The sequence below is a fragment of the Vidua macroura genome, chromosome 19 (genome assembly GCF_024509145.1).
Source record: "Vidua macroura isolate BioBank_ID:100142 chromosome 19, ASM2450914v1, whole genome shotgun sequence".
In the NCBI taxonomy this organism is placed as follows: Eukaryota; Metazoa; Chordata; class Aves; order Passeriformes; family Viduidae; genus Vidua; species Vidua macroura.
This window is the reverse complement of record NC_071589.1, coordinates 10,675,646-10,700,780: the sequence shown is the minus strand read 5'-3', so window position 1 is coordinate 10,700,780 and position 25,135 is coordinate 10,675,646. Positions and strand designations below refer to the sequence as shown.

Genomic DNA, 25,135 nt, shown 5'->3' with positions numbered 1-25,135 from the left:
AGTAGAAGTTCTAAGCATTTATTAGATGGGTTGACACAGCAAAAGATCCAAAACAGTAGTGAAACACCCTTCAGCACATACTCCACTGTCAGATCCACAGGTATTAAGGTAATTAAAAACTCCTGTTAGTCCCTTCACCTTCCTATGACTGGCCATATTATATTAAAGTCAAATCAGACCATTCAATACCTCCCTTCCTTTCCATCTGGCAGCAAATGAGATGGCTGCTATGCCAAAAAGACAGAGATGAATGAAGTGTTTATGAACAGAACAACAACTGTTGGATGTACAATATAAACCAGTCACTTCTAGAGACACAAACACAAAAGTTTTCATGAAGCACAGGGCCCCAGCTTTCATCAGAACAGCAGGGAACAGAGAAATACAACTGGGAGCCTACCTTCCCTTCCAGCACCAATAAATCCCATATAAACAACATGTATGGATGCACAATAACAATTACAAAGCAGTAAATAGTTTAGATAAGCAAAGTCTTAGGGGTAAAAAGATCAAAAGGAATATGATAACACAATGACTGCCTCTTGCATTTCTTACCAAGATTTCATTTGACACAAAATTACCTTTAATTAAAGGGAGATAAATCTTTGCCTGTGAGTAAATCTGCTCTTTCATCAGATTTCCTTTCTGAGTAATACTCAGGTTACCTAACAATGCAATAAAGTTCCAATTGTTCAAAACGAGAGAAAACAGAATTCATGCCCTCGTCATTCAGAGATTCAGGAATATCAACAAATACACAAGCCAACCCAAGCTACCTGTAATATTTTCAAATTCACCAAAGGGAGGACAAAAGTCTAGATGCATTCTTAGTTCTGTATTTGCTCTTTTGAAGAGGAACTGAAAGGGAAGCTCCTTTACTTGATTGTACAAACAGAATTTGAAAAGATTGTTAAGGATGAACACAATTTTGCTCACATCCAGTATGTACCACCCATCCACTACTTTTTCCAGCCTCCTGCTAATGCGAGTCAGGCTCCAAAAAGCACAAGATTAATTCTTTTTCCTCCCACTGCAGGTGAGTGTAGGATGAGCAGAATTTTGACATCAACCTGTGACCTCCTGCTCCAGCCTAAGCAGGGAGCTGGCACGGGAGGAGGCAGCAATTTGCTGCTAATAAAGGAGATTAGTAAATATTCCTTCTAGGAACAAAGTGAGGGAAATTCACTGATTCTTCCTGGTCCAGCATGACTACACACTAACCTTTAACAATGTTTTCAGGCACACTCTATAAACATAGAGTAGAATTTTCCTACAGGGTCAGAAAGCCCAGGTTTCTGCTCAAACCAATCTAAACATTTCTCAAACCAACCCTCTCACGTTTCAAAATAAAGCTGCACCTTTCCAGTCCCAGCTGGTTGGATTTATTCATCAACACCCCAGTTTGCAAGTAAGGTTTGTATATCTAAGGTTTTTATTTAGGCAGAAAAACAACTTCATATGGAAAAGTCAAAATTGTCCAACACAGAATTATCTGTATTGCAAGATAAAAATCACTATGAAAAGAATTTCTGTTTGTTTGGGTCTTTGAAAGGAGAGAATCTTGAGATAAAGAACATCAAGCAGTTACTCAAACATGTCTCACTGACATTATCTATTTTGCCCTGAGAAAATGTTGTAGGAACTGAGTCATGGCTGGAATTCAAAATTTTCATCCAACTACACAAATTCCATGCCCATGGATGCAGTTTTCCCAGTGCACATTCAGAGGAGAGAGACAAACACAGTGGAACTCGGTCACCATCTGCTGGCTCTCCCTGCAAACTGCACATCCAGAAATATTTAATATATTGCATTTTTACCTGCACTGACTGCTCATCCAAAATTGTAAATACAAAGAAAACCAGGATCTATATGTTGGATATAGGTAATATCCTAACATGGTCATATTTAGGTAAATATTAAATATGTAAATATTTTGTATTTTTTTGAAACACAACAGGTGAAATATTTATCTTCAGTATTTTTCTGCAAAACTTGCAGGAAAATCAAGTTTCTTATTGCAGTGAAGATTAATTTATGTAATCTACAGAACTATTAAAATTTTCCAACACAAATTCAGATTTTCTTAGACACAGCCCCACTCTTGGCCCAAGTATCCACTGGCAGAGCTGCGCCTGTACACCTGATTTTTAATTCCTTTAAACCAGTAACATTATTCAATTACATTTAATTGCTTGTTCTGGCATGGAATAATTTGCAATCCAGGGAATAATTTGCAGTGCAGCTAGAAAACTCAGCAGAGTCTTGGGAACCACACTGATCACCAAGGCAGGTATTGCTTCATTCCCACAGGATAAAAGGGGAAAAGTGAAATAAAGCTTCACTACACCAAAAAATGACTTTGGGAACTTTGACAGGCCAAGCTGAATCTGAGGTTCGGACACAGAGTGGGAAAAGACATCAAATTCCCAGTATTCTACTATAAACCAGGTAGAAAAGAGAGAAAAACTATGGCAAAGAAGGGAGGGAATAGGTGGAACTGCACCTCAGCTTTCCTCAAGCAAGGACCAGCCCCAGTGGGATGAAGAGGGAGGAATATGCAAATCCCACCCCAGCTGACAGCACAAGTCAGGAATTCAGAGTAATTAGGTGCATTTCTATACCACAAATATGGCCTTGCAGAGATACCAGTGTGCTAAACTGGGCCTAACAAGGGAGAGTTGTGCTGATATTGTTTTATTGCTTCTAACACCCAGAGTGATACCTGGTCAGACCCAGGCCAGGTATCCTGACATGGAACAACAGTAACAAAACTTTTTCCAAGGTCTCAAAAAACATTTCTAAAACATGATACATTCCTTGTTTTCATAATGTCAAATCTATTTTTTTTTTAATTAAGGGTATCTGAACAGCTCCTCTTAACAATTTTCTGTATCTATCTGAAACTAAACTTGAAAAGGTATTTCTAACACAATGAAACCAAACCAGAATCATTCCTTTTCCAGTGAATTCTCTGTATCATCAAGCCCAAATCAGTAATATCATAACTCAACTGGAAATTCTCCATTGTATGCCTCTGGTTCTTAAACCACAAGTCTGTTATCAAAACCACAGGTTCTTATCAGAGAATGAATGCAAGCAACTAGAAGAGCCCCTAATCCTCAAGAAAAGGAGGTACAGAGACCTCAGACATAAGAGTAACTTTTGAAATGATTGTTAGAATTACACACAGTTAATGGACACAGAAGAGTTTCGTGCTACTCAATATTACTGTGATATAACTTGCAACATCTGTCACTTATCCAAATCACTGCTGAAGAACTAAAAACATGATTGAAAAATGGTGATAAACAGCATAAACATCAGTGTGCCTACAAGAGAACAGCTAATGGTGGCAACTTATGAAAGATGTAAGTGAAGACATGAAAAAAGCACTGGACTTCTGAAACTTGACTTGAACATGTATTTCTAACACAATGAAACGAAACCAGAAGCAGAGCAAACACTCACTTCCTCTTGTACAGTACCTACTGAGCTTTGACTAATAGACTCCATGTCTAAGAGTGCTTCCTTCACCAAGGATTTCAGAGAGATTAAACATTAATGAGACTTTAAAAGGGGCAAACAAGAGGAAATTCCATCCATGACTGAAATGCAGCCACATAAAGAAAAAAAAAGGAATGCAGATCTTGATAATCAGCACGAAGTTGCACTAAGAAAATCCAGAAAATAAATACTTAAGAACAGCAGATTAAACGAAAATTTACCTAAGATTCCCACAAATTAGGACAGAATAGGGCTGAAGTTTTCCAAGTGTCCAAATGACCAGCTTGTCACTCCTTCAATATTGCAGAGACATCTTTCTAAGCCAACAGGAAAACAAGCCTTAATAATGACACATTTTTCCCTTTTTTTCCCCCCTTTTTCCCTGCTGTAATCAGCTCTATTCTCAGCTGACTGGCACTGAGGATGCTGTTTAAGCTCACTGGCTGCTGGAAATCAAAACCTTAATCTCGCTCAGCAAAACTTGCTTATCTGCAAGGAGCCACTATTCCATTTCCTCTAAAAAACCCGTGAACAACAGTCATAGAACAACCTCTAAATCTACCATCTCTATGCTTGTTTATATTTCAAATCTATAAGGAAAAAAGCCATTAAAAACTATTTGATAAAACAGCTGCATTCAGCATCATGGCCTTAGACTACAGATGTAGGCTTTGATTTTCCATGTTAAGTGTCCAGAACTGAAAGGAGGGGGAGAACAAGAGGAAGAGAAAGAGGATAGGGGGATGGGACATGGAAAGAGATGTAAAGAAGTCAGAGAAGAAGACACAATGGAGAAAAGTAAGAACAGAGCAGTCTAGAAGTTCTCATTACAATGAAGCTGCTACCAGAGTTTCTGTCTGTAAAGACTGATGGTGAGTCCATGAGGGAGTGCAATAAACTCATACAAATTGATACCACCAGACATATCTATTAAATACAAATCAAACACTGCTAAAGCAAGGACAGAGACCTTACCCATGTGCAGGAGTTGTTGCTGAAGATAAGTCCTCCACAGAGGATACATTACTGTCATGGTTTCCCAGCTCTCCCACCATCCACTCAGGTAAGCAGTCAGGGCGGTCGTTCCCAACCTTTGGTGAACTTGGTTCATCAAAATAAACTGACTAGAATGAGAACAAATGCAAAATCAACACAAGAACATATTTACACAGATACTTTCTTCACACCCTTAATGTCATTTCTTGCAGGACTGTCTGTAGTACAATCATTCCTTTTCCAGCGAGGTCAGTGAGGTGTGCAAACGCCATCTTCCCAACCCATGGGAATTCATGGCAACAGTGTAAATATTTTCTTACAGTGTAAATACTTCTTACAGGATGGGTAATTTTAGCAAAAATTGGCATTGTTATGTCACTGAAGCCGATGTCAAGGGTTGACAGAGCATATTCAGTTCTTCAGAAAACAAACTGCAACTTTAACGATGTCTATGTGAGTTCTGTAGTATTCTCAGGCTACTAAAGTCACCACCTTTAAGAACAATTTTCCTTTCACAAGAGCTATCTACTGGTTAGGACAAAAGAAAGCCTCAAGGGCCTTTTATTACACTTTTTCCAAAGAACTGGAAAAAGGTTACCTTTCTGTTCCTTCAAACACCTATTTTCATAATCCTTCTAACCAGAATTTTGAAGATAACGGGTCTCCAGAAGTTTTGCCCATTGGAAGGTTTTTCCCAGCATCAATTACAAGAAATGCCTTTATTTATCACACACAGCTCCACTCAACCCATTCAGAATCGTTTGTCACATTTGTGCCAAATCTAAGACGGAAAAGCAACTCCAGGATACATTTTAGCAAGTTTGTCTCATAAAGAAAGGACACTCACCATGTAGGCAGGCAAAGTTTTCAGCATTCCTTCCTCTGGTTTCTGGCGGAAGGGACCCTTCAGAACTCCTCTCTGCAGCATGTGGAGCAGCAGTTTTGCATACAAGTTTCGATTCTCCCTTCCCACTATTCCGATGCCTGCTTCCAAAGGTTTGCAGAGTTTTTTAATCCATAGTGAGCATCTTTTTCTTTCTGAAAATACAGATATATGTGGTCACTATACATTTTCAGAGCAAATCAAACACATGCAGAAAACAGAAGCCATCACTGGTCACCAGTTTTGTAGGTTTCTCCCTTCTACACCAAAGTTTAAAAAAAAACAAATTCCTGAATGATCAAATCAAATAAAAGAAATTATTAAATACTTAGAAAAAAAATAAGTCTTTAACAATGGCTCAAATTTACATATTGCACAAACATTTTCTATAAATTCATGTTTAGCAGAAGTTTACATCACTTTTGGAAACAGCACGGAATTGGGAACACCAGGAATTCTGCACTCATTGCAAGAGCTGCCATAAACTACAACTTACAGCTTGCACAAGCATTAATACTTTAAATACACAATAAATCCTCATCTATTTAAAAAAATAAATCTCTATTTACACAACCTTTGCTATCAGAGAAGGAAATTATTCACTTGGTTAAATGTTTACACATAAAGATCTTAATTTGTAGGGTTTGTGTCTTTAATAATAACCAGCTTGTTGTAAAAATTAGATTTATGCAACACCATTTATTAGTCGTTGTTCCTGTTCTTACACATTCCCAAACAAATGTTAACAACTTCATAATTTAAAAATATTTGCTATCTCAAAAACAATACCCTTTAAAATATTTTCTTTTCTACTGAACTAGGTTTTTAAAGATAGATGTTAATGTATTGTAAATGTGCAAAAGCACATTTACATCATGAAAACAAGACAGATAAGGTCAAACAATTGCAGCAGGCACCTTGTTTAGAAGTTGTGCAAGCCCCCATCAAAACTGTACCTTGTAATGTCAGAGATGAAGTGCCTGGTTAAATTAAGAGATGCAACTACACATAATAACTGTCGGTCCCTAGGACTTTGTTATTAGTGTTTAAATGCAAATTTTACCATCTGTACCTGAACTGTTCTGCATGTTAAGGACATAGGGCTTCATAGCCACGACACAGCGATCTAATTCAGCATCCAGTTTTTCCTTCATTGCATCTTCACTGCTCATTTTGGAAGCACACAAAGTAACCTGCAAAATTAATGCCATTGATGTAGAAAAGGTCAAATACTGTTTTACGTCAGTCTCCATCTTGCACACGAAGATGTGCTTGGAACATACAGGAAGTGAAACTAGATGTGTTATGTTGAAATAAACACAAACCTAGGACAGATTCTTTGTAAATAACAGGTTCTCAGTGTAATCTACAAGAATGTGCTTGTTTAGATTTGAAACAGAATGGCCAACCACACAATAAATATATTCATTACACCCAATTTGTATAAAACACCTCAAGGCGTTTGTGTGATACCGCATTCCTAACTTGGTATTCCTTAGAATTAGAGGTTTTTTGTGGTTTTTTTTTTTTAAGAAGAGGGGGGAGAAAGAAGGGAAAACAGCAAGTAGAGCGATAGTTACAAGAAGCAAGAAGCAGTCAGGACTGTTTGTCAGGAAGCAGCACCGCACAGAGCCGTTCACGGCCCGGCTGAGCGGGACCTTTCCTGGCACATTCCAGCACTGAGCGCGCTCCAGGGCCGGCGGAGCCGCACCCCCCGGGCCCGCCCCAGGGCCCTTCCCGGCGGTCAGCCCCGGCCCCTGCCGTGCCCCGGCCCGGGCGCACACCAGTGTCCCCGGCAGCCCTCCCTGCCCCGTTACCTCGGGGGCTGCGGGTGGCGGCCAGGGCGGGGGGAGGCGGCGACCGAGCGTGCAAAGCGGCCGAACATGCAAAGCGGCCGAACGTTCAAACCGGCCCCGCTCCCGGCGGCCCCGGCCCCGGCCCCGGCCCCGGCCCCGCGCGTTTCCGTTTCCGCGGTGACCGGGGCTGGCCCGGCGCGGCCTGGGCGGCCTCGGGCGGGGGACGGAGACTGCGAGCACAGCGCGCAGGGGCTGGGGAGTTGTTCGGCCCCAGGAACGGGGGAAGCTCTTGGGATTGAGGAGTGCGAGGAGGGTGCTGGTGGGGCACCGCGAAAGCGCAGTCACAGCTCTGAGAGGCACTGGGCTCTTCCCTCTGGGGACCGGGAACAGGGCACGGCCGGAACTGTGCCAGAGGGGGGTTAGGTTGGATTTTAAAAGGTTCTTCCCCCAGAGGGTGCTGGGCACTGCCCAGGTTCCCCAGGGAATGGGCACGGCCCGAGGCTGCAGGAGCTCCAGGAGCGTTTGGACAGCGCCGCCAGGGATGGCCGGGTGGGATTGCTGGGGGTCTGTGAGGGACAGGGGCTGGACTCGATGATCTTCCCAGCTCAGGATATTCTGTGATTCCTGCCCGGAGTGATGAATGTCAGCACAGCCCAGCAGTGCGGTCATGGCTACTCCCAGAGCTCTCCCCCAGATTCCCTTGGGAGATGGTTACGGATCCGCTCAGACACGCGCAGGAAACGCCTCAGGAGTCCCCAGCAGAGCCTCGGGGAGCTCCAAAGGAGAAACGGGAGATGCCGAGTTCAAAGTCCTGCAGCTGGGTTTGGCCGATCCCAGCACAAACACGGACTGGCTGGAGAACGGATGGGGAGCCCTCCTGGGGAAGGACTCGGGTCTTGATGGGTGAGGGGCTCGGCGTGCCCGGGCTCTGATCCCCAGCATGGGCAGCAGGGCAGGGGGTTCTGCCCTCTGCCCCTCAGCTGAGACCCCACCTGCAGAGCTGCCCCAGCCCTGGCCCGGCACAGGAAGGAGCTGGAGCTGCTGGAGAGAGCCCAGAGGAGGCTCCAGGATCATCCCGGGGCTGGAGTCCCTCTGGAGCCAGGCTGGCAGAGCTGGGGGTGCTCACCTGGAGAGGAGAAGGCTCCAGGGAAACCTCAGAGCCTCTTCCAGGGGCTAAAGGGGCTCCAGGAGAGCTGGAGAGGGACTGGGGACAGGGGCTTGGAGGGACAGGACACAGGGAATGGCTTCCCACTGCCAGAGGGCAGGGATGGATGGGATATTGGGAAGGAATTCCTGGCTGGGAGGGTGGCAGGCCCTGGCACAGGTGCCTAGAGCAGCTGTGGCTGCCCCTGGATCCCTGGAGGTGCCCAGGGCCAGGCTGGATGGGGCTTGGAGCAGCCTGGAACAGTGGAAGTGTCCCTGGCACGGCAGGGGATGGAATGGGATGGGCTTTAAGGTTTCTTCCAACTCAATTCTACAATTCTGTGCTATGAATTTAATGGGATTGGTCCAGGTCCTTGATACGCAGAGCATGGACCTGGTGCCTTGTGAGTACAGGAGAGCTGGGACTAGAAAAGTGAGGGTACAGCAGCAGTGGGGGACAAGCCCAGGTTCTTTGTGATGTGGTATTTTATTCCTGCTAGCTGGATATTGGCTGTATCTATTTTTGTATCTTCATTGTGATCAACATTTAGGGGAAAAAGTGTTTCTGTTCAGAGCTTAGTAAGAAATATTTGCCACCCTGAAGTTAAAGGTCAATAAATCAGAAGTAGCTTTTGAGCCTGAGCAGTGGGGGGGTGGGTGCCAGAAATATGAGTGAATAAAATGATAATGAAATTTTAGGAGAAGGTTCAATAATTGCAGAGCCAATTTTACTCACCGTTTCTGAGTAAAATCTGTTCAAGTTTATTCTTGTAGGTAATAGAGTGATTTTGAGCTCACTTCAAAACGTTTCATATGCTCCATATTGCTGATGATTTCTGGGTTGTTCATGTCCTATCCCAAGGACAGGGAACATGAGGGGGTGTTGTGGAATAGAAGAATTTCAGAGCCTGACACTTCTGCACAAAAACCATGGGTTGTACTTGTTTTGTAGCCAATTCAAGAAAACCATCAACTAATCCAAAAGAATTAGAGAAATCTTTCAGCTGTTCAGTCTCTTCCTGAGTGAATGAAGTGATTGTGTGTATGTATGATCCCAAATAAACCCTCTGACCTCTTTGATTCATACATTTCTCTTTCCCCAAAATCTGTCATGGGCTTTGCTCTGCGTGTAGCATCTAAAGCGCTTTTATCTCGAGCAAACAAACTCTTCAACACTTCTGAGTTTGATTCAGATGCACATACAGATCAAACAAGAAACTCTTACATGTACAGTAGGAAATTGGCTGTTTTCTTTGATTTCTCAGCTAATCTTCAGCAGGAATGATTCTGTGTTAGGGCTCATTGGGTGATAGCTCTGACAGCTACACTGGGGCCTACTCAGAGTGCCTTAAACCCACGTTTGCACAGAAGCAGTGCAAAAATCAGTGATGGAGTATTTAAACCACGGTAGAATCTCAAGAGTACATTCCAAGGATGATTTATTATCTTGAAATTCCAAATTTAAAATAGTTGCCATTTGATATATATTGGAACATGGGACACTTTTCATCTGTGTTAAATCCATGGTAGATCCTTGCAGCAGACTAAGCTGTGTTTTTGCACATTGCCTTCAGATTTGAATATATCTTTGTCATACTCATCACAAAGTACTTTGAAAAACTGAATTTGCTGGAACATGATCAAAAAGAACATGAGGCCAAGCAAAATCAGTGATTGGAACCACTACTCCAGGAGAAACTTCCTGAGGGAATGGATCCAGTTTCTGGGTCTGCTTCCCAAGGCAGACCCACTACCAGGGTGGCCAGAGAGGTTGGAGCCTACCTGAAGTGATTTGATAATTGCATAACTTCTGTTCAGAAAGAAAAACGAAAGGTTGAGGAAATGACTGAGGTCTTGTCTCCATCCAAAGCTGCAGCCTGGGCTTGAGGAGCACTGATGTGCCCTGACCCTCCTGAGGAAATCACTGTAGAGACACTGATACAGAACACAAAGATATCCCAACCAGAATACAGAACAAATTCCCAATTTCAATTGTAAAAATACTGTCATTTAAGCAAAACATATTCAATACTTTTTTTTTCACCACATTCTACCATGTTCTCTCATCTCATTAACTGCTTCGGCAGGTTGCCACAAGTAACATGAACACAGCTTAAGGCATTTTTTCAAACATCTCAAAAATACAGAAAAAAAAAAAAAAAGCAGGCAGGTCTCACTGCCTCATACCAGCTTCTGGAACACTTCGAGTTGCAAGACATTATTTTTCAGCCCTTCTGAGCAAATCTTTCATGTCTGGAAAGTTGTGATTCACAAATACCTCACTACTTCAAAGAGTTAACAGGTCACAGATTTTTTTTTTTTTCCTCCCTCTTCTTGCTTCAGGAGAGTAGATAACAAATTCAGCATGTGAATATTGGCTCCTAAGGGTGATCCTTTCAAGTATTCCAGTGCTGCACATCCAGTGAGGAAGCAGGGCCAGCTGATTTGTTCAGTCATTATCCTGCTGAATGGGTAAGTAGAACTGGGAAAATTCCCTTGGAAAAACCTCAGTTTCCCTGGGGCAGCTGTTTTTTGTGCAAAACATAAGTCCTTTCAGGGGCAAGCTGCATTTGGGTGGCAGTGAATGCTAAGTTGCCTTACGCCAACTTCACAGGGTTTGCTGTGACACACGAGTTAATATTAAACGGTGTTTGGCATCTCAGCAACTGCCCTGAACATCCTGATCCCAGAGATGGATCCACACCACATTTAGACTGGATTTCCAAATTAATTGGCTCCTGCCAGCTGAGCTATGTATGTGTTAGAAGGAGTTCTGGCTATCTTGGCCTGCAAACTTCATTTGAGGATCCCACCTAAATGTGGCACACGCTGCACCAACAAAATACCCACTTCAGCTGCCAGCATGAATCTGCCTGTCTCTGCATTAGAGAATTAAATTGTTGCTGAGTACAAAGTACTAAATACTTAATAACTTAATAACAGCTGCCTCAATCTCTCCTTAAAAATAGGAAGCATAAGGAGGAATTATATCAGTCATACTATTAAAATATTCATATGCAGCCTTACAAAAAAAAAAGAAAAAATATTATTAGAATATGTTTAGAGTTCTTTAGTGGCAGCTCTGCCATCTTACAAGTAGCTTGATCTTAATGTTAAATGGTCCTTTTAAAAGTTCTGCAGTGGATTTTTACTTACTGTGGAGCTCATGCTTTTTATCAAAGAAAAGGCTTTTAAACTGCAGAGGGAACCTTGTATGACTCATGACAATTTATTGTAAGTGTACCACAAATATTTCTCTATCACTTTCTAGTATGTTGAAATTATAATTACTTTTTCTGAATGAAAATACAGACATAAGCACAAAACTTGCCAAACTGGATCATACCAGTAAGCTGCCCGTATCATAAATCAAATTAAAAGTACAGTTTACTTCAGAGCTACTTAATGATCAGAGATCAGAACTGTTGCTCAATACTGTACATTTCTCTTTAAAAATACCAATAAAAAAAAAAAAAAAAAAAAAAAAAAGAAAAACAAACCCCAAACCCAAACTGAAGCAATTATATTGTGTAATATTGAAACAGAGGTAAAAATTAACAGTGGTTTAAAACAGTTTCAGGTGAAGTTAAATCTCTAAAATGTAAATAGTCTTACTAACTGAAGCAAATTTTTTTTAGAAATATTAAAAAAACCCTTTATCTGATGCTGTTGATGTTTAAATCATGGTTGGATTCTTGGCTTCTAAACTCATTTGGAAATCTCAGTCTTTCTACTTACGTAAATTCTGGAAAATCCCAGGCTCATGACCTTCTGTCTATCTATAATTAAAGGTCCACTCCCTGTCACAGGGGAGTGGTAATGGAATCAGAACCCAGTAATTACTAATGATTAAGGGCTCTTGCTATAAATCTGTCTGAAGATAAAGGATCTGATTGATGATTAGGCAATATGAAATAAGAACACACTAGTGGCTGAAAATCACTTTATTGTAAAGCAACTGCCATTGAGGAGGTCATTTACAGTTGCATAAATGTTGGAAATGTGGAGAGAGAAGCACTAGTGCAGGGATTTGGAAGAAGACAGAGACAAGACAGTGGAAGTTAATGGCTGAAATGATGTGTTGTAACTTGTGGAAGAGACTGGAGGGGATGGCGGGAGGGAAGAAAGCATTCACAGATTCCGGAGTTCACCTGGAAATTTACACGTACAGGACCTGAGTTACATTTACGAGACCCACGTTACACTCACAGGACCTAAGTTTTCCTCTTGTATATGGAATTTTCTGTCTCAATAAGGCAGAAATTTAGTACTGGGTTATTTCCCTGCTTCAAGCTTCATCTTCACATGCTTTCATGTCTGAGGGGTCTTTCTTCACCAGAGTTGAAAAAAAGCCACGTTCTGTTGGAGACAAGTAAAGAACTTGGGTTAAATTCTTGAAACATGTGACAGCTGAAAACAATAGCGAGGTGAGCAGTCAATCATTGCATCATAATGAAACTGTTGGAAGAAATAAACTTTTATTTTCTATCTTAATAAAGCTGAGCTACGTGCATCAGAGGCCAAACGTGAAGAGAGATGTTTTCATTATGAATAGGCTGTGCTTTTCCTTCGCTTAGAAATGAAAATAAAACTTACAAGGAAAATTCTATGCAAGGAATATTGACAAAACAAGTGTGAAACATTTCCCTCTTGCTAGCAAAGTTGCTAATGTCTGTTTATTTATTCTAAAAGCCTGCGTGCCTGTGAAGCTGTTCCTCCAGCATCAATTCCTCCCCACAGCTCTCAGCTGCCTTTCAGCACTCTTGGTCCAAAGTGTTTTCCTGATCAGCACAAGGTGGGAATAATTCATATTTGACATATGAGGGAATGTGTCAGGTTCTCAAACCTGCAGCAGTGTTCAGGCTTTTTGTCCCTAAAGAAGGTGCTGATCCAAGGATTTGTGAAATCCCAGAATAGTTCACATATGGCCTTTTCTTTGGGCTAGTAACATTTTTAAGTAGCATCTTCTAGAACAGGGCAGGAATTAAAGCAGGGCTCTGACCCAACCGAAGGAAAATTCTTGCTGGGCATTCTCTCCTCAGGCCATTTTCTTCCAGAATACGCAATAACTCAAATACCCAATAATTCAAATAGCCACTCAAGTAGGGCTTGGAGATGAATTATGACTGTCCCCCACACTCAAGCAGTTGTAATTCCCCCACCAGGAGCTGGTTTGTGAGCAGCCTGGCTCATACCTTTAAAACAGGCAGGGAGGGTGAAGTTGCCATCCACACATGCTGCATCTACAGTGTAGGCACAGGATTTTTCCTTGTTCTTGCAGAAGAAGGATACAGTTTCCCCGTGCAGAATACCATCCTTCAGGTCATTTTGAACTCTCTTCTTCTCACCATTGTATAATACTACAGCTTTCTTAACTGGTATTTTACATGGTGCTGGAAAAAAATCCAGTTATAAGGAGCAGGTTTGAAAAGGGGTAGATCAGATCCCAGCAGAATTCTGTGTATGTGACATTTGGGAATGAAAAATGTGTCCTACATATGGACAGAACTTCTGCTGAAGAAATTCAGACCCTGAAGCATAGGGTCAAAAGTTTCCTGTGAAAATCCAGCCTCAGTGTAATTTATAACAACATGAAATAAGAAGAGGAGAGGAAATACTCAGAATAAAGTTACATGACTGATTATTGAAGTCAATCCAGATATGTCAGTGTCATACAACATCCAGTGTTGGGAGAGGGCTTAGATTATCAGGGCCTTGCAATTCCGTTTTTGGCTCATTTTGAGCACAGCCCTTCCACAGAGGAGTGACAGCTCCACAGTCAGAGCAGTGGTCAGGTGGGAGAGCTCAGTGTGATCCCTGGTTTCTGAGGGATGGGGTGTGCTCACCTCTGCAGGCTGGCTTTGTGGACCAGTTTCCAGTGTTCTCACAGCGGGAATGTTTGGATCCCTCCATCACGAAGCCGGGCTGGCAGCCAAAGCTGACACTCTCATTGTAGTGGTAGGTTCTGCGCACAGCAAACTCTATGAACCCATTCTCTATTCCTATTGGAGTGGGGCAGGTGACAACTGGGGGACAAAACCAAACCCAAAGCTTTAGCAGTGTCACGGGTCAAAAAGACAACTATAATCCTGAAAAATGTAGAAAAACTTTCACGGTGGGTCATTGCAGCCTCTTTCACAGGAAACACAGCCAGGGGAAAGACAGCTTAAAAACCACAACAAATAAATAAACATTACTTGTTTGAAGTACACATTGCAACATGACTTAAACGTGGTGTAATTTAACTAAAAGCAGGGAAGTTTCTAGGACTGAGGGTAAGGTTGGCTATTTCTTAGGTGAATCTGAGCACTTAGAATCGAATGTTGGCTGCACACTGGAGGCCAGGCTCAGGTTCCCCACTGTGCACCATGTTTAGCAGGGTTTGTTTATATAACCTTTACACCTGCAGCAAATGTTTTGTCAGCCCCATGTTATGTGCCATGGGTTAGCAATCTCCTTGATCCACAAGCTTTAATGATTGCAGAATTCAGCTGCAGAGGAATTGTGCTGTATGTTTGCAACTACAGTTGTAAAAAAAAAAATAAAATATTGTTGTTCATTTAGTTTTGTTTATGCAATTCTCAGGAATATTTTTTGGTGTGGATAAAAGTGAGTTACTCACCCTTGCACACTGGAATGCTGCTCCATGTGCCATTGGCCATGCAGGTGGCTGTCTCGTTCCCAATCAGGGCGAGAGGAGGGACACATTCAAACTGGATTGTGTCCAGGAAATGAGAGACATTTCCAGGATTTAGGCGACGGAAAGAGAGGACCCCAAATTCAGGGAGCGAGGGAGGTGCACAAGTCACCGCTACAAAAGCACAGCAATCAGAAAATTAAATCTTAAAGATCAAATAATTGTGGAATCAGAGGAGCAACATTCTTATGACTAAATGAACCCGCATGGAATCACAGCTGGCAAAACATAATTTAAATTAAAAGTGTCAGAGGGGCCTCAGAGTATGGAATTCATGAGTTATGCTGGATTTTTCAGAAAATATTCCTGCTTTTCAGTCAAGTGTTTTTGCAGGATAGGTTGTAGCAAAACCCTGCATAAGTACAAAGGCATGACAATATCCTCTTTTTATACACAGGGAGGAGGAATTTGAGTGGATAAGCATCTTACCTCCAGCTGTAAATAGCATCCCTGATCCCGACCTTTTGTTCAGACCTTTTAACTGTATTTCTGTAAAACCCACACATTTAAAACCAAATATGCAGCATTCTGCTTGATTTTTCTTAACCAGCTTTTGCACAGCACTAAAGGAGACTTCTGAGTAAGAGTATATATAATTCTGAGCAAAGGAATATTTCTGGACTAGGAATAAGGATAGTTCTTTCTTATTGAAACACATACGTTGACACTGTGGAACACTTCCAGTCCACTTCCCATCTGCCATGCACTGGCTCGTTCTTGACCCGACAAGGTTGTAGCTGGAAACAAACAGACCTGGTTATCAGAGCAGGGAGATCAATCAAAGATCTGTCATTTCTCCTAAACAGAATCAAGAATCCAGCTCTGAAATCCTTCTCTAGTTTAACAGTTCCTGACCTCAAAGGAAGTTTAGAAGCAGATCTGAAAAACTGTTATGTCCAAATATTGCAAAGACCCAGGCAGAACTCTTGATACAAGATGTTTTGTTGTTTCAACTTTATATTCAGTTTTACATATTCATTTCTAAAAATGATTAATACTATGGATGTATGTAAATAGCAAATACTGATCTGTGATTGCTAATGCAAATGGTATGGTTTCCTGGGAGGCGTTCCCAGTTAATTATGGCAATTAGGACCAAATATTGGAAAGAACTCCGTGCTCTTAAGAACTGAAGTCACCGAGGTGCATTGTTATATTTTAATCCCAGACATTTCAATTTCCATCTGCACATTACACACTTCTCTCCCATCCTCTATATTGACACTATTAACATCTACTCTGAGTTTTAAAGAAATATTAATCATGTGTCTGGCATTTCAATACGACGCAGCTGAAAACCAGTAAATTAGAGTTAACAAAATCAAATCAAGTCCCATTGCTACACTTGGTATCATAGTTGAATTTATTTATTCCTTATCTCGCTCCTCTTTTACAGAAGGAGGTTGTTGAGGCTCTTGACACTTTTCAGTGAGCACTAGGCTTTGTTTCACCTGTGACCTTCCAGGTAAGCCCTGTTTTGTCATTAATTACCTGAGTACAATTAAATACCTGCTACTATCAAATGCTTCCCTGCATTTATCATAACTATTTTTTAAATGCATCCTTTTTCCTAAAGCTAACGAGTAGCCCTGAGGAAAAGTGCATTACTGCAGGTAAGTTAGGATTAACCTCACCTTTTCATTTCCTGAGCTTGGAAAGGCATAGAAACACAATTTCCAGTCCTCAGAGCCCAACAGCATAACTTTGATGGAGATTATCTACTCTCTGCTGTAGGATTTCATCTCATGATGTAATAAGAGGATTTGAAAAGCAGGGGACAGCAGTCCAGAATAAATTTTTTGCATAAAATCTCTGCTGTTTTGGTGGTTTCTGTATTTGCAGGACTTTTCTTTGGAGTAGCAAAGCCCTATAATGTTATAGCTGAGACTGAATAGAGGTGGATCACCAGACAGGCTTTTTTTAAATGATTTCTGAAATGTAGGTGAGTTTTCATGTGCAGTTTTCAATGTTCTCTGTCTTGCAGTATGGCAGTGGGTGATACTACAATGTGATTTCGGTTGTTTATTTAGCAGCATAAGGAAGGGAATACTTACCCTGGATCACATGAAAAAGTTACAGTACTCTGGTATTGAAACTCTTCAAAATCCATTTTCCCATTCTGCAGGGGTGGAGGAGGGGGACATCTCTTTGCTATTAATTAAATATTAAAAAAGGATCATATTAGTTCATGAGGCATGACATAATAATTTCATTATAGTGGGAACAAGCAGATCATAAATGTTCATCCTGGTGTCTTTCACACTTCTCCACTCCCATGTACTACATTCCACATGTCTGGCTGTTCTACATTTCCATCAAAATACAAGTTTTTGGGATTAAATATTTTTAACGCTCGATTTCCTGAGGAATGTGAGTTGTCTGCAATGAAATGATGAAGATGCCTTGTGTGCTGTGTGATGCTGTGTGAGTGATGCAATAAATGCAGGGGTTATGAAGCAGCACATGTTGTTAGAGAATGAGCCCTGCTGGGCTGGGGTGGATCATTCAAGGTTCCCAATGTCCAGCTCCAATCTCCATCCCCATCCAGGAGCAGGGGCTGAAGGGCAGGTGTGGGACACAGATGGGAAGATCCTTTCCATCACCACCCCTCTTCCACACACTGTTGTTTTCCAACAAGTGAGGGAAGAACCACTGGAGAGAGACCTGTTGGAATCTGTCTGGTTCCTCCTGTGGGTTCTGAAATACCCTTTCCAGAGGCGTGCAGGCAGGGGCAGGACTTGCTGGGGGTACTCACGGAGGCAGAGCAGGGTGTTGAAGGCCCACTTGCCCGTCGGGAGGCAGGTGTACTTCCTCTGCCCATTGTTGGGCATGAACCCGGGCCGGCAGGTGTACTCCACTTCCTCACCCACTTCATACACCTTTTTGTCTACACTGAGTGTGGCAAACATCACTTCTGGTGGCCTGGGACAGACTGGAGGGAAGGAATTTACAAGAGATTGGGTAGAAAATTATAGATATTCTCAGTTCAGTCAGAGAGAAAAGGAGAGATTTCTACCAGGCTAAGCCTGGGAAAAAGTTTGAGAGGAATGTAAAGTATCTATTATCTCTCTTTCTGTTCATGTTGTTTAGAGATATGTTCTGCCACTGTGCTCTATTCATAGTGCACCAATGGTGTGAAAGGTTTTTACTCTAAGACCAATGAAATTAATCTCCACGATGTTCTCTATAAAAGAGAGATGTACTTTCAAACAGACGGATCATTCTTTGCCTTCTGAACTTGGAGTCATTTTCATTCCCGTCCCTGCCTCAACAGCGACAGAAAATTGTTTTGATTTCTCAGCTTGAAGCAGAGGGTTCTCTATTGTTATGAGTTATAGTATCTCCCTGCCCTGAGCTTTTGTCTTCCTGAGGCAGCTGATGGCTGCCATAAGTATTAGCCAGAAAAAAAATGTGGTGTTCTTCTTCTCCTCAGCAGCTCTACCAATGGTCCCAGTTAGATTTGGTGTCACTTTTTAAACTAAAATTTACTTTTCCTCCAAAATAGATTTATGAAAGTGGTGCACAAATTGAGTCAAGCTGCACCAAGGGAAATATAGGTTGGATATCAGGAAAAAGTGTTTTACAAAAAGGTGATAAAGGTCTGGAATGGCTGCCCGGGAGGTGGTGCAGTCCCCATCCCTGGGTGTGTTTAACAAAGCCTGGATGTGGCACTGGGTGCCAGGGTTGAGTTGAGGTGTTGGGGCTGGGTTGGACTCGATGGTCTTGGAGGTCTCTTCCAACCTGGTGATTCTCTGAATTCTGTGGATTCAATTACAGTAAATTTCCTCGGACAAAACAGGGTGAGAAGGACTTAGAAGCAAACAAATGCCTTTAATTTTTAATCCAAATCTGTTTGGTGGGGGTCAGCCTGAAATCAGGTGTTTTTTTCTTGTAATTAAATTCCTTTTTTTCCAATTTTTCTGTTCACTGGGGTAGACCCTCTGTTCCATGAGCCAGCTCTGCTTCCCAAACAGCTTTAACACGGTGACAGCAGGAACAGCTCATCAGCCAGAGGGTGAGAACAGGAGGGAACAGCGAGGGAGGAACGGAGGGTGCAGCCTGAGCTCCTGCTGAGGACATGGAGAGAGGCTCCTGCTGCCATCGAGGGGAGAGCACAGAGGGACAGGGAGCTCAGGATGGAGAAATAAATGGCAAACACAGGGAGAGGAGACATGAGACAGAGCCCAGAGCTCATGGCGTGGGGGAAAGGAGGGGAAAAGCGAGGCAGGAGCTGTGCGGGCAGGGAGGGGTGAGCAGGGATGGAGCAGGTTAATTCCTGGCACACACAGTTCCCCCCTGGCACCCGGGCAGCCTGGGTCCCACAACATCTGTCAGCATTTCTTCTGCTTTCCTTCATTTTATGCTTTTGTACACAGCCACTCACCTCACCACAGGAAGAGACAGAGGGAAGAATAGAAAGTGAAAAGAGAAGAAAAGCATTCAGAGAAAAGCCCTGCTCAAAACACTTGACCAGGATTATCTAGAGGCTTTAAAATCCCGTTGTTTTCTCCAGTTTCCCCCATTCCCACCTCCGGATGGGGCTGCCCCTGGGAAGTGGAAGGCACTCACCTTTGGACGCGAGAGCGCAGTGGCTCAGAGCCACAAGGCACCCGAGCAGTGCCAGGGGATGCATCCTGCCAGTCCCCGACGTCCCGAGTGCCCCCCGGGCCAGGGCTCTGCCCTTAAAAACCCACAAAAGGATGGTTACACATTAACTCTTTGTGTTTATTCCCATCCCAGTAAACAGAAGATAAAAGCTTCCCTGTGTCGCTGCTAACAAAGGCTGAAACAACCGTCACATGTTGCGTTGGGGGCATAATGCAGGAATTCAGACGGCAATTTCTGCTCCACACAGGCTCCTCTCTGCCTCTTTCTGCAGAGCATCTCCTGTTGGGACCCATGGTGTTGGGGAAAACAGTATTCTCAGCATCTGTAGAGGATGAGGATATTTGGAATGCAAAATTGGGTTGAATAATAGAACTGTCACTCCGAGGCTCGTGTTTATCGCTGGAGCGTGGACATTTCTGTGTACCAAAGACTCCTGATAGTTATAGCAAAATCATTCCAAGGCAAAATGATCCATTTTGGAGTGCCATTGATATTGGAATGTGCCCCCAGTGAGGTACCAACCTCGTGCCAGTTTACACAGAGGATGATCTGGCCTGAAACTTGGGACTTCAGGGCCCTGTTTGATCTGATTCCTGTTGTCTTCCAATTACCAGCTAAACAAAAGCAGCAGAGAAAATGCTCAGTGCCAGCTCTGCAGGAAGGCTGAAATGATGATTCCTGTTCCTATTTGTGACAAGGGGGTCATAAATCAGGGGTTTGGGTGGCATAAAGCCTTGTTGTGGCACTGCAAGTTTGGGAAGTCAAGTCAGAACTCGACAGGTATCAGCTGAGGTTCTGATCACTGCAGTTCTCCTAATTTAGCAGATTTTAACTGCAGGAGCATCTGAAGAGCAACCAAAATAACATTTGTGTAATGATTGTTCCACAGTTTGGTGTTTCTAATCTAAGTATCCTCCTCCCCTGCTGACTCACAGCCTGTGAGGGGGAGTGAGGGACATTTGAAGCTCTGAGAGAAGTTGGGTTATGTCAAGCTCTTACTGCTGGGATCTCCAATAGTTTGTTTATTTTTGTTTTATGAAATTTCTCTGTTTGTATTTGAAACATGAATTTTAGCCACAACATTAAACAATTGGGAACATGCTATTCTTCTCAGAAAGAAAACGCTGTGAATGTCCTGCTCAGGGTATTTACCAAATACACGGTGCCGAAGGGCAAAGTACCACTGCTAAACCAACAGAAAAAGATTGACTTCATTTTCTGTATTTACATCTGATAATTTTTCCATTTGTCACAGCCTGCTTTTTCCTCCTCTCTTTCACAAGAAGCTTTTCCCTTCAAGGCACGCTGCTTTAATGAAATTTATTTCCTCTGGTTTAAATCCTTCCGTGGATCTGCCCGATGTTTGGGTTTTGTCCTTTTCTGTGTTTAAAATTCCGGGAACGGATGGGAACAATTTGGGGCATTTCGGCGTCGCTCACACGCAGTTCCCCCCGCGTGCAGCAGGGGGCGCAACGCGCTCTGCCTTGGACAGGGAATTCCAAAGTTTTCTGTACTAAAAAACAGGGAAAAGAGTTAAATTACCTGCACATCCATCTTCCATTGATTTTGTGTGTGAAAACGTTACCGCTCTCAAAACTGAGATTTAAAACTGCATGTGAAAGGACAGGGGAATGAATATCTATGTGTATAAGTGCATAGTAACTGCCAATGTTTGTGATTCTTCTTGAAAACTTCTTTCTCTGCAATAAGAAACATCTGAAAGTATGTTACAAATAACTGTGCCTGTTCCAGAAACCGGAAAAGACTTAGTTAACCACGAGACTGGAGCCCCTCTGCTCTGGAGCCAGGCTGGGAGAGCTGGGGGTGTTCACCTGGAGAAGAGAAGGATCCAGGGAGAGCTCAGAGCCCCTTCCAGAGCCTAAAGGGGCTCCAGGAGAGCTGGAGAGGGACTTGGGACCAAGGATGGGGAGACAGGAAACAGGGAATGGCTTCCCACTGCCAGAGGGCAGGGTTAGATGGGATATTGGGAAGGAATTCCTGGCTGTGAGGGTGGCAGGCCCTGGCACAGGTGCCCAGAGCAGCTGTGGCTGTCCCTGGATCCCTGGAGGTGTCCAAGGCAGACTGGATGGGGCTTGGAGCAGCCTGGAACAGTGGAAGGTGTCCCTGCCTGTGGCTGGAGGGTGGATAAGATGATCCTTAAGGTCCCTTCCAACCCAAACCATTCTGTGATTCTATTATTTTTTGATTCTATGATTTTTTGATTCTATGATTTTTTGATGCTATGATTCTATGAAAATGTGACTATTATCATATGGATTCACCTTGGCACAGCATGAGCAAAACCGACCCAGTTATGCTGTGATTGTGTGCAATTATATACATCAGGTGATCTTCCATCAAATCCAGCCCACTCCTTTCTCATGTGAGCTATTTAATATCACAGCTCCTGCAAACCAAAGAATGAAGCAGAATTTGGTTTCATCAGAGACCTCAGGAACACAGAGCAGAGTGCTGGTCTCTGCCCTGGATAATGTCATATCCTAAGGAGAGAAATGGCAGCTGCAAGCAGAGAAAGCAGTGCAGGAACACTCTGAGGGGATATCAGCCAGTGTGATGTGACCAGATCAGTGTCCCAGCAGTCTCATTGTTACCTGGGGTTGTGCTAGAACATGCAGGAGGATGTGAACAAGCTGCCTTTGCAGGAGTGGCACTGCCCAGCTAAAATGTGAAGGAGAGATCCAGAGTGAATGTTTGAAAAGGCAGCAATTAAATGATGGAGCTTGGCATTGCTGGTTGATCAGAGGAGTTTCTGCAAGAAACAGGAGAGAGGAAGAGGATAAGCCAGAAAAGGCCTTGAAAGTGAAGGTAAAAATGAAGAAGGAGGAAAAAATAGAGAAAAATAAAAGAAAACTGTTGATGAAAGCAATCTGTGCAGCAGCATTGTTCATTGACACTAGGATCAACTGGAGCTGTCAGGACAGTAGGAAAAGACATTATAATAATCAGGACACGAGATAATAAGATAAGCAAAGGCTTTCGACTGGAATTGGTCTCCCTGGAGTTATTATGCAGGAGGTTTTCAGGGAGCAGGCAGACTGAGGGTCAGTGAGGGAACAGTTGCCAGCTAATGACCTTCTGTCCTCCCTCTAAGCTGCTGTTCTACTTCTCTGGTTGATGCTGATTTTCCTGGAGGTGTAGGATGTGTCACTCTGCTCCTGGCACAGACGTGCTGGGGGTTTGTCCTGCTGGACACTGAGGGCTGGGTCTGCACTGCCCTCTGCTCTCAAGATTTTATGGCTTCTCTTCAACCACAAAGTGCACCACACGGCCAGGTCAAGATGCAGAAGTTTCTCAAATCAACAGGAATATGCTGACTGGGGACACTGAGGAAGAATATTAAGGAGAGGCCTGAGTGCATTTACAATTAAGCAAATGTTTTAAAGCTGTGTTTGTCCAGCCAAACTCTTGCCATTTCAGTTATTAGTGCTTCCAGGAGTGTAAACACTTGTGCAGAGCAAGATGTGGTATAATTGGAAATCTTACCATTGGAAATGGCATTCTGCTTTCCCTGCACCAACATGACATAATAGAGGGGGGGCACAGGAAAAGAAGTGAATATCCTGCATATTCCAGCTGACACAATTTTGTTTTTCTCTTACATTTATTCTCTGGAATAAACAAAATACAACGTCAAAGTTGCTGTTTCTTGTGTCTCTGATAAAGTGCAACCATCCCTGTGTGCCAACCCCTGCTTGCTGTGATTTCTGTCTGGCAGGAAAGCTGCCTTTGGGGCTGCAATGGGACCAGCAATCTCATCCTTCTCCCATAAGGGTCAGATACTCAGATTCCAGCTTTCTTCCTACTATTTCTCTTGTTCCACCTGTTGGTGACTGGGTTGTCATGTTCAGCTAGCCAGAAATCAGGATCCACTTGCAGTGTATTATTTTCCAGTGAAATATTTTATATATATAAATAAATTTACTGCTATTTTTATATTGCCTGTTCTAGTGGAAGGTGATCCTGCCCATGAACAAGGGGTTGGAACAGGATGATCTTTAAGGTCCCTCCAACCCAAACCATTCAATGATTCTCTGATGTTGGAGGTAAACGTGTAGTCACAGAATGTCTTGGTCACAGGAAAAGTAAACAGTGAGTATATAATTCTTAAAAATACTATTTTCACTCACTAGAAAACTTTAGGGGTAAATTGCATTCCTAGTTGCCACGGATGTTTCTGAATTTTTTTCTGAAGTTAGCAAAATAATTATGATTTTAGTCCTGGATCTTAAATCACTTTAAGCACCCACTGTGGGCATTAAAATCCCCATTCCTGTGTGAATCTGAGATGTCAGAGGGCTGGCACTCACAAGTGTTCTAGGTGACAGCAGGCCTGTATTCTCCTGCAGAGGCATGAAGGTGTTCCAGTTTTCACATACATTAAACTCACAGTGTACAAAACCAGAGAGCATTTTACAGCTCCTTCCTCCTCTCCGCCTTCTCATTTCCTGCACAGAAAACCCGGAGAATCTCTCTCACAGTTCTGCTGTGACCCAAATATTGTGAAACAGTCTGTTCCTCTGATAAATTTATCTAAATGCAGTCTAAAAAAATCTTGTGTTAAATTTCTTCCTCAGGAATATCTAATTATGAAGCCTCAGGGGCAAATGATTCTCGGTGAGAGTTTGAATCTGCAGGGAGCAGATCTGCAAGGGACAACTTTTGAGATGTCAGTGTAAAAGCACAGCATGGAGGAACAGACTTTCTCTCCTTTCTTTTGGCTGGTCCCACCTTTTTGCCTTCTCCTCAGTGCATTCCAGGGAGAAGCCATCAGAGAGAAAAGAAGAAAAAGAGAGAAAAGAGAAGCCTCAGAGCCAGGGTGCTCTCCGCACTCAAGCCAAACTGCTTCTCTTCTCCCAGCAAGCTTGCAACAAAGCTTTCAAGATTCTCTTCATCATTATTCTTCCACTTTCTATATATGCCGAGTGCCACAGGTTTCCGTGACAGCAGCATCTGACCTATTTTTTATTATTATTATTTTATATATATATATCTATATATATATATAGATATAGATATAGATATAGATATATAGATATATAGATATAGATATATAGATATATAGATATATAGATATATAGATATATGTGTATTGCCTGTGGTTGTCACCTTGTCTACAAGCTGGAGAGAGGTCAGGCGTGGCCAGGATCTGCTGCAGGTTCTCCAGGGAGCACTCTGTGCTGCAGAAAGCACCAGAAAGCACTTTACACTGACTACATCAAACTGTCATTATCATTTTGCCACCCTGCGCCCTGGCAGAGAATCCTGGCCAGGCTCACCCTGGCGTGACCCCGAGGCAGGATTTCTGTCCAGCCCTGCCCTGGCACGGTGCCACGGCGCTGTCCCAGAGCCCAGCCAGCACCAGATTTATTTCCTGCCACTCTGTGGCGTTCCCAAGTGATGGATAAGAGGATCAGGCATGGAGGAGCTGTTTGGGATATTCATCCACGTTAAAACCCCGCTGAACGGGCGTGTCTGGGATCAATG

General features: G+C 42.9%; 2 protein-coding genes across 8 annotated transcripts in view; both read right to left on the bottom strand.

Annotated features, from left to right (window-relative positions):
* CEP112 (centrosomal protein 112) overlaps positions 1–7,265 on the bottom strand; it is a 158,179-nt gene extending 150,914 nt beyond the window's left edge. For 6 of the 7 annotated variants that reach the window (XM_053995050.1, XM_053995055.1, XM_053995053.1 and 3 more), the window contains exons 1-4: positions 6,967–7,192; positions 6,459–6,579; positions 5,351–5,541; positions 4,483–4,631 (exon numbers count right to left, since the gene is read on the bottom strand). In XM_053995050.1, coding sequence (XP_053851025.1) covers positions 4,483–4,631; positions 5,351–5,541; positions 6,459–6,558 — 440 coding nt within the window. In that variant the 5' untranslated portion in view covers positions 6,559–6,579; positions 6,967–7,192. The other variant, XM_053995052.1, reaches the window with a different exon arrangement.
* Positions 7,266–12,254: 4,989 nt separating this feature from the next.
* Positions 12,255–19,699, bottom strand: APOH (apolipoprotein H). The gene is made up of 8 exons (XM_053994991.1): positions 19,592–19,699; positions 17,778–17,954; positions 17,077–17,173; positions 15,683–15,759; positions 14,948–15,136; positions 14,172–14,351; positions 13,521–13,718; positions 12,255–12,684 (listed from the first exon to the last, which is right to left on the bottom strand). The coding sequence occupies exons 1-8, from the start codon at positions 19,653–19,655 to the stop codon at positions 12,614–12,616; spliced, it is 1,053 nt and encodes a 350-aa protein (XP_053850966.1). The 5' UTR covers positions 19,656–19,699; the 3' UTR covers positions 12,255–12,613.
* Positions 19,700–25,135: the final 5,436 nt, after the last annotated feature.